Source organism: Halyomorpha halys, unplaced genomic scaffold (genome assembly GCF_000696795.3).
Source record: "Halyomorpha halys isolate HHAL.00 unplaced genomic scaffold, Hhal_1.1 Scaffold6.1, whole genome shotgun sequence".
NCBI lineage: Eukaryota > Metazoa > Arthropoda > Insecta > Hemiptera > Pentatomidae > Halyomorpha > Halyomorpha halys.
In genome coordinates this window covers 351,667-360,899 of record NW_027111275.1, presented here as the reverse complement: position 1 = coordinate 360,899, position 9,233 = coordinate 351,667, and the positions used below count along the sequence as shown (strand labels likewise).

At 27.5% G+C, this 9,233-nt stretch overlaps 2 protein-coding genes across 5 annotated transcripts in view; one reads left to right on the top strand and one right to left on the bottom strand.

Moving 5' to 3' along the window:
• LOC106692785 (zinc finger protein 91) overlaps positions 1 to 6,783 on the bottom strand; it is an 11,322-nt gene extending 4,539 nt beyond the window's left edge. Inside the window, exons 1-8 of one of the 3 annotated variants that reach the window (XM_014438964.3) lie at positions 6,351 to 6,783; positions 6,128 to 6,269; positions 5,770 to 5,916; positions 5,549 to 5,599; positions 2,318 to 2,404; positions 2,048 to 2,157; positions 1,774 to 1,962; positions 505 to 691 (exon numbers count right to left, since the gene is read on the bottom strand). In XM_014438964.3, the coding sequence (XP_014294450.1) occupies positions 505 to 691; positions 1,774 to 1,962; positions 2,048 to 2,157; positions 2,318 to 2,404; positions 5,549 to 5,599; positions 5,770 to 5,916; positions 6,128 to 6,268 (912 nt within the window). In that variant the 5' untranslated portion in view covers position 6,269; positions 6,351 to 6,783. The other 2 variants (XM_014438955.3, XM_014438973.2) reach the window with 2 other exon arrangements.
• A 977-nt stretch (positions 6,784 to 7,760) lies between these two features.
• The window catches only part of LOC106692778 (uncharacterized), a 31,219-nt gene continuing 29,746 nt past the window's right edge, over positions 7,761 to 9,233 (top strand). Inside the window, exons 1-3 of one of the 2 annotated variants that reach the window (XM_014438941.3) lie at positions 7,761 to 8,001; positions 8,070 to 8,231; positions 8,462 to 8,740. In XM_014438941.3, coding sequence (XP_014294427.1) covers positions 7,849 to 8,001; positions 8,070 to 8,231; positions 8,462 to 8,740 — 594 coding nt within the window. In that variant the 5' untranslated portion in view covers positions 7,761 to 7,848. The remainder of the gene's footprint in view (positions 8,002 to 8,069; positions 8,232 to 8,461; positions 8,741 to 9,233) is intronic. The other variant, XM_014438932.3, reaches the window with a different exon arrangement.

The window sequence follows — 9,233 nt, the reverse complement described above, 5'->3', positions numbered from 1 at the left end:
ACACGTTAATCTCATATAAACTAATTTCAATATATAATAATAATAAAAGGAAGATATTGTTGTTTTAGTGTATCAAAAATAATGTGTATTATGAAGATTTCAAAGGATTACAACTTGTTTTATAATTTTAAGTTAAGAATTATTAGCAATTTATAAATAATTTATTTCACGTATAGGATTATTATAAGTATTAATTTGCTTCTTTTTTTTTTATTTATTTATTTACTGAAAATTATAACTGTATTAAAAAAAATACCATAAGTAAATGTTTTAGAACATTTACATTATGTGGTACTACAAAAGACATTGATTTACAAGCAAAGTATTACAAAAAGCATTACTTCTAGAAGTAAAAAGTACTAATGTTGAAAAAGTCAGAGAAAAAATAATGCTTTGAATATGTGGAAAATGCAATTTTTCTTTCTTCTTTTATTTAATCTATAACTTATACTTTGATAACTCATCCGAAATAAATATAAACAAAACTATTTTAACACTACTTACAAGCTCTGGATTGCTTTCATCCTTGTGTTTAACACGTTTGTGGTCTTCAAGGTTAGAAACAGATGAAAAGGTTCGCTGACATAAGCTACATGTAACCATTGGATGGCCTTTATGCGTAGTGCTTACATGACCCCATAAATGTTTAGCCATAGAATAGGACTTGTTGCATAGATCACAACGATAAAGCCTAAAAAAATAAAATGAATTGTGAACACTTAATAGAACTGATCAACAAAAAAATTTGTTTAATGTTTTCTAACCCTTATAGATATAATCCCTACAAAATTTAGGTTGAGATAAACGAATCTGACAATGAAATTATTATATTAGCTCCTTGAAATTTTAAGATACATAATACCTATAAATAATACATAGGGTCTATTTACAAATTTTCTAGGGAAATGAAAAAAATATAGTACAGCAATTTTTTACATATCCATTATTTATTAACTGCCAAAAAACAGTAGCCCATTCCAGTCCTAGTTTTGTCACGTGGCAACGCATGATTAAAAGGTAAGTGACAGATTGAGAAATTAAATCTAATTCTTTTAATATTTATTTAGGTCTAATATTAAAAAAAAAAAAAGTATTACATTCCTTTTGTTACATCAAATTAATTCTGTTGAATTGAAAAAAATAATTGAAATATTCAAAATTTGCTAATAATTACAATACATTAAAAACCGTTATGTTAGTAAAAAAAAATCATTATCTTGTTTTTAATAAATAAAATATTTATTTTAACTATCTTAACTGAGTATATATTTACTTCTTATAATATTTAAAAGATATTATGCTTTAGCATACAGTAGTTTGTTAACTGATTTGTAAATTAAAAAATTCCAACGGTCTCACTACAAGACATTGAAATACAACCCTTGGGCCTTCTTCCATAATGAAATCTATTAGTAAAAGGTAATAAAAACAAGTATTCAAACTAGCAAGTACAGGATGATTATTAGAGACAATACAAGAGTTAAAAAGTAAAAAAAATTACAAAACATCATAGTACAAGTCAGCAAAATGGTACCAAGTACAAATGGAAAGACCAATAGAATTAGTTTCTACTTTCTAATGAAAGGAGGCCCTGACTTTAAGAGAATAGGGTAAGGACATTAAAATAACAATAACTTGATGATTAGTAAAAATACAATTGATTCTTATAAGAATATCATCATTAAAAAATTATAATCAAGAAAATTTTCCAAGGGTTAATTCGAAAAAGCGTTTTAATTCTAATTCTGAGTTTGATAACTAAATTGTAATTACTTAATGTTTGCTTTTTGAAGATGCTGAGGACTTGATCTACTGGAATTGGACACTGCTGGTGAACTTGTCTCTCCAATATGAACTTTCGAGTGAAGTGCCAAATGGCCTTTACTTGAAAAAACTTTTTCACAGACATAGCAAGCATAATTTTCTTTATCATTTTCTTGACCAATACTGTCTTGATGAAACCTACAAATAATACATCATAATATTTAAAATTAAAGTTTTGATTTTAGAAACTAGGTAATTAGAAAAATAAAATAAATAAACTGACTTCAAGTGTATTGTAAGAGAACTTTTGGAATTAAATTGTCTATCACAAATCCTACAGGGATAAGACCCTTCTTCTTCCTCTCCAGGCTTAGGATTATGAGGTGATTCACCCTGAAATATATATATGCTTAAAATATGTCTTCCTATTAAAATGAGGATAAAGGAATTAATAAATAAGTAAAAAAATCTAAACCAAAGTCAATAATTTCTCATCATTAAATACAAATTCAGAATGAAGAGTTAGATTAACTAAAAAATGGATTATAATTACCAAGCAAGCCTCTAAGAAATCAGCAGGATTCGGGCAATCTCCTTCACCATCAGATTCAATCAGATCATTGTCTATCTGGTGTCTATTCTAAAAAAATAAAATTAATATTCAGAACAAAACTTTAATTATAAAACATTAAACAGACAACTGAAGATTACTAAACACTAGTGTTTTTTAACTCATTTTACTGTACTTTATACAAAACCATTAAATGTACTATTTTTAAACCCTTCGGTAAATTAAAAAAATTAAACGTTATATTTTATATTTTGTTCATTATAATTTCTATTTCAAATTCAATTCACAAAGAATAGCTAGTAAGAAATTTGATTGAAATTAAACTTGAATGCAAAAAATAGAAGAAGGGCCCACCATATTATGTCATAACTAGATTGTTTACATTTACATTTACAGGTGCCAAATATTCCCTTTTATAATAAAGAATAAGTTGTTTATAGATTGCACAAAAGCTAAGGCTATTTTCAATGAACTAAATCTTTGAACTAAATCTTAAGTTATAAATAATTTGTGCCTTCCTGCAACGAGTTTTCCAATTATTTTGGAAATAAAATATCAGGAATTGGGCAGCAGAGAAGACAACTCAGACACTACATTAAAGGAAGCTATGCAATGCAGATTAAAAATTTTAATGAAATGTGTATTGAAATGTTCTCTTTCATAAAAATCAATGAAAATTTACACTGAGAAATCATGAATAAAAAAAAAAAAAAAATTGTAATTAAAAGCAAACATATTTCCATAAAAATGTATTTATTCTTTTATGTATACTTGTTCGTAGTTTCATTTAATAAAGCCTAAATCTTTTGTACAATAATTGAACTAATCCTAGTCAAAATTATGTTATAATTATTGTAGTTCTGTGACTACAGTATATGTTTTAATTGAAACTTCTGTTTTTATTTTTATTGGCTCATTTCTATCATTGAAGACCAATATAGCCCTAGATAAATCCATATGTTATAATTATTGTAGTTCTGTAATTACAGTATATATTTTAATTGAAACTTCTGTTTTTATTTTTATTGGCTCAATTCTATCACTGAAGACCAATATAGCCCTAGATTGAGGATGTCAAGATTCATTACCAAGGCCTGTGGTGCAACATCCGTATTGACTTTCTTGTGACTATTAAGATAATGTTAAAATTTAGTAAAGATTGGTTCAGTAATTATTGCGGTCAGCAGTTACTTACTAAAAACCAGGCTTGCTTTTATATAATTGTATGATTTCTTAAATATTAATTTTTTTTTTTTCGTATTAATCATTCTTTGTATCAATAACAAATTAATTGTCTTCTTTGTACCATATTATTACCAGTCTAACTTAAGGATTAAACTGAAGCATATTATTTGATTTAAAATAATAACCTCGATAAGTTTCCTAAATCAAAAATGTAACCACAGCTCTCTTTCCTGATGATGTACCATTCTTATCATCCTCTTACTAACAGATAAGATTAAGATTATCAATCGATTAAACGAACAGTACAAGAAATCTAACAACCTTAAAAAATGTAGACTACAAGTTACAAAACTGAAGTTATAATTTTTTACTAAAAAAAAAAACAAAAAAAAAAAAAACACACTTCTCCCTTTATATATATATAAATCAAAATTTTATAAATAACTCTTTCATACTTAAAATCATGACTCTTAAAACCATACAATCATCAAAAATCTCCATTGCCAGACTAATCTATTCTAAGTATTACCATGGAAGTGATATATACTAATACCTTTCATATAAATAGATGTTTTGTTTTCTATTTGTGTTCTACAAATGATTAGTTTACATAATCTTTGTTAAAATAAGTTCTGCATTAAATATATAACCAGGAAAAAATAACTAAACCTACCAGAACTATATCAAATTTCAGAGTACTTAGTTAAAAAGCTATGCTTCAATAATATTCATATAGATCAAGCTTTGGAAAAACAATATTTTAAATTTATTCTCTATTACATGATTGTTATTTTATAATGCTTTTAGAGCAGTGATGTTCATATAATAGTTACATTATCATGATTAGTGAAAATAATCAAACAAAAATTTTGAAATCAAACGCACTATAGTGGTAACCTTCAACAGAATAATCATGCATTTACAATGGTGTAATGTACGTTAATAGATATGAAGACAAGTTTAATAAAACCCTTTAAATAGAAAATTTCAATACAGCAAAATGTTATTCTGTAAAACAAAAATTTATGAAAAATAATAACTAAAAGTATCATAAATGGTTTAACATTTAGAAAAGTAGAAATATAATTTAATGCATCATCATTCAAGTTCACCAACTTGCAGGGGGACTATGTTACTCTTACTTTATGATATATTATATAAAAAATAATCAGAAAGAGAGAATTTAATAACCTAAGTACACGACTGTTTAGAATCAAAAAAATAATGGTGATCTGAAGCAATATCAAATATTGTTTTTTTGACAATGGTGGACTAAGCACCATATTTCCTTATTAATAGTTAACCACATTAACATTTGCTCATAAATAAAATTAATAAAAATGGAATAGCTCAAAGTTTATGACAAAATATAATATTGTCACTGAGTAATATAAAAAAAAAAGAAAAACAATTTTTTTTTTCTTTCATTTTTGCAAACATGATCTAGTACCACTAATAATGTCAAATGAAGGGAAAATTAACATACATAAATCTAAAATAAATTTAATCACATTTAAGGAAGTTCCCGTTACATATACTATTATTATTCATCATATAGTAAGGACAGATCCATACTTCTAAGTTAATAAAATATGGTGCTAAGAAAACTTTCATAAGTTATTGGGAATGTTTGAAAATAAGTTGATTAATAACTTATATTCTTAATGATAATTTAATTTATTTCTAACACAAATATTATAAAGATAAGTTTTACATTTAATTTATATTAATGTGCTAGTTCTTTTTTTTTTTTTTAAAACATATGTCAGCTTTCATGACATTTCAAATAAGATACATTCATGCATTATTTATAACTTTTACTATATACCATTAACTAGAGAAAACATAAGTCATAAGAATTTAAATAGAAAATCAATTAATAAATATCCCTAAATGTGTAATAGGTAACTGTATAAAAAAGAAGGGAAAAACAGTTAGCTATGATTCAAAAGTAAACTTTGTCAACAATTTCATGTAGATTAACACTTGGGAAAAATTAATTCAAACAAATACATGATATATACTCACGTCTACATTCCTTTCTTTAATATCCTCTATTTTAACACAAGTACCTTCTTCCTGCAAAAAAATTTGACTTATGTAAAACTCAACCGAAGGGGGAAACTTCATTATAAAGTAGTTGCTATAAAAACAAATTGTGTTCAATATTTGATTCATGCATGAAAAACAAAACAAGATCAGTGACTTAATCAAAGAAAAGTTAAGGTTATAATTAATTGAGTTCAAACCTTTGGTTCATGTTTCATAACTTCTTTGATTACATTTTCTAGTCTGGTTCTAGCATCAATGCATCCACGACGGAAGTCATAAAAATTCTCCAAATTATAAATACAACGGTAACAAAGTGACTTTGGTAACAAATCATCTTCAGAAACCTGTAAAGTATAAACACAATTTACCATACACTTAAAAAGATATTTAACTCCTCACTCACATCGGATTAAGCAGATTAAATTCACTGAAATGGATAAAACAATAATACAATTAACACAACCTATGATTTGATCTGCCATGCTCAAGCAATGTCAATATAGTGAACATTTTAGAAGTGCTGGTTTCAATATTCAAACATAATACATTGCTTACATCAAATGGCAGGCAAGTAGTGATTTTATCTTTGAGGTTTCTTTCTCTACCACGTTCACTGAAAATAGGAATCTTGATGGCATCATATGAAGCACACAGTCTGCAGAGTTCTTCATAATTTTGCAAAGTAGGGCTGTTCATTCTTACAAAAAGTGATTAAAAATTATCAATCAGGACGTAAGGTTACTAGTTGTTAAACATAAATCACTTCCATGTATCTGACCTTCTTAAGCTTTATAGTTTCTAAGTCATCAAACCATTGTCACATTTAACTGTTTCTTCCCGAAACTGCTGGTAAAGGCAAAGACATCCTACAAGCACACCCTTTCCACGCCATTTTGGATACTCCTTACAGCCGAAGTACTTGAACAGCTTTTCTTTGACATGTTGCTATAGTTACACTAATTAAGCTGGAGGGGAAAACTTAATAGTATTGATAAAGGCAGTTAATCTATTACACTTAAAATCCTTGAGGAAAAAGTTCAACACAAAAAGATTCGTAACTAGAATGTAGGGCGAGCGCCGCCTACGTAGCACTACGAACTGGCCTCACGATTAGGGGTCGGCGTCGAACTGGGAGTGGAGGCGAGGGCAAGGGGGTATCCCCCTGTGAACAGATAGCCCAGGACAGTGAAAATGGCGTCCTAGTACTTTTCTTTTAAGTAACTTTGGTAATGTAAGAATTATGAATAAGGAGCACGAAGTTGATAGTGCGGAAAAAAACTATTTTTTTTTCATTATTCTTTACGTATTCAAGGATGTGTCCCAGCATCGTTTAGATATGATTTCGTTTTATCTTTTTCTTTTTAAATTTCAAACTGGCTGCTTAAATATAAAAAGACAGCTATAATCTACTAAGCTGGAATTACACATGGTATAAACTATTTTTAAGAACGCAGAAGAGATACAAGTTTTTAAAAAATTAAAGAATTCAATATTCATATATGAGTTTCTTGATGAAATAGGTGCGTAAAGCACAGAAAAAACAAGAAACTATTAATCTAGAGATACAGTTTAGAAATCCATAATTATAGTAAGGCCGGCAATACACTTCAAACAATTTGATTTCTTTTACTGTTATCAATTTGAAATAGTTCAGCTATTCTGGTTGGGCTAATAAATTATTTTTAAATGAAGTACATTTTGAAACGAGTTCTTTATTTCTCATTCATAGCAGCAAACAGTTATCTCTACAATGAATTTTTACAGATTTAGACCTGTAATAAAGAAAAAAGCTCTGGTGTTAAACCAGCCATTGAAATTCGGAGGGGGTGAAAATTTTAATTGTTAAAAAAATAATAATCATATATATTGTAATTTTTGATCAGAAATGTATTGTGAACCTCAATTATAAAATTTAGTTCAGAAATATTAATTATTTTTATTAAAAGCTAAGAATTATTCGGTTGAATCGATTTTTTTTTTAAATTTTCTTTTTCTATTTCCACACAACATATATTTAGTAGAGAGAATCCTTTTATGATAGCGGTAGTAAAGTATTAATAATTTTTGTTATTTCATTTGAGAATATTATAAAATCTGATTTAGCATTTAATCGGATAGATGATTAATAATAAATGACATCGAATTTAAAATATTGTATTGTTTGATGATTAGTAATATCTGGTAACACTGAAATTTATCTTGGGAAGGTTATCTACAATATTTACGTTTTTTGAAAACAAATCGAAGAAAATGTCATAATTTACCAATCATCAATAATGCTGATAGAAATGTCTGGTTACAGAAGAGTGAATTATTATGAATTATGTCGTCTGTGCACTTCAAGTGAAGGAAATAAGACCCATATTTTTAAAGACGAGGGAAGAAAACGACAATTACCTACTAAGATACAAGCTTGTCTTAGAATCCAAGTATATTATAATACTGTATGCTGCTATGTTACTGGTTTTATAAATATTAAAAATAAAATGATTTTCAGGTTAGCGAGGAAGATTCTTTGCCCAAGATTATCTGTAACTTGTGCTTAGATAAACTAGAAGGTTTTTTTGACTTCCGGACGTCTTGTGTCAAAGCTGAAGGGATGTTAGAAAGTTATGCCACAGCATTAAGGTTTAATAGTGATTTTAAGAAGGAAGGGAAGGTATTTCTTGTTTTGTCAATTCAACATAACAAATGTATTTGATACAGAGCTGGGCAAAAAGTGTTAAGAAATAAAACTATGACAAAATAATCATAGGTACAATGTTTATTTTTTAGTAATCCCTTAATAATTAAAAATTGTTTCCATGACATTTTAGTCATAGTTTTATATATGACTAATTTTGCCTAGCTCTGGTTTGACGTTGTCTTTTAACATCTAAAATGCTGCAGGTTTATGTGAGAGATGTAGCCTACAGCAAAGATGGATTTGAAGATGACTCAATCAATAGACTGGATGTTGTCCCTGCTCCCTTGCCTACTACTCAAGAAATACATGTTCAGTTACAACCTGCTCCACAAATGAAAGTTTCATCTAAACCTCAAACTTTAACTTCTATTCCTGTTCCTGTTAGTATAGATAGTCTTAGCAGCTTAGTGCAAGCAGCAGCAATACAAATCGTTAGTCAACATGACAGTGATGATGCAAGGCTACATCAATATAAAGTCCAGGTTTTTAAATTTACTATTAATTTGTTTTTTGTGTTCATGTTCACCATTAAAATTTCTATAATTTTATGTATTATTGTTTGTTTTTTTTCTTATATCACCTTTACATCTATTAAGTATTTGATTTTGCAATTATATTTATGTATAATTTTCTTGGTTAACGATTAAGTTGCTAATTTATATTCTTTTTTTATATAGAAGATAACTCTTTTCTGTTCTGCTATTCTGTCATTCATGTTCATTATGCTCTTGAAACCTATTTCACTGGTAGAAAAGGTTGCCTCCTACTTGTCATCCTACCCATTATTTGGTTGCAGGGAAGTGAAGACAACCATATTATTTAAATTTGTAAATCAAATTACAGATTGTTTAATTTATTTAACACTTTATTTAGTATCAAAACTAAAACATAACAATGAATGGAATAAGGTCCGGGTGCGGTAAAAAAAAACTCAAATAGTAGATAATTATACTATTTTATTGAGCCAACGTTTCG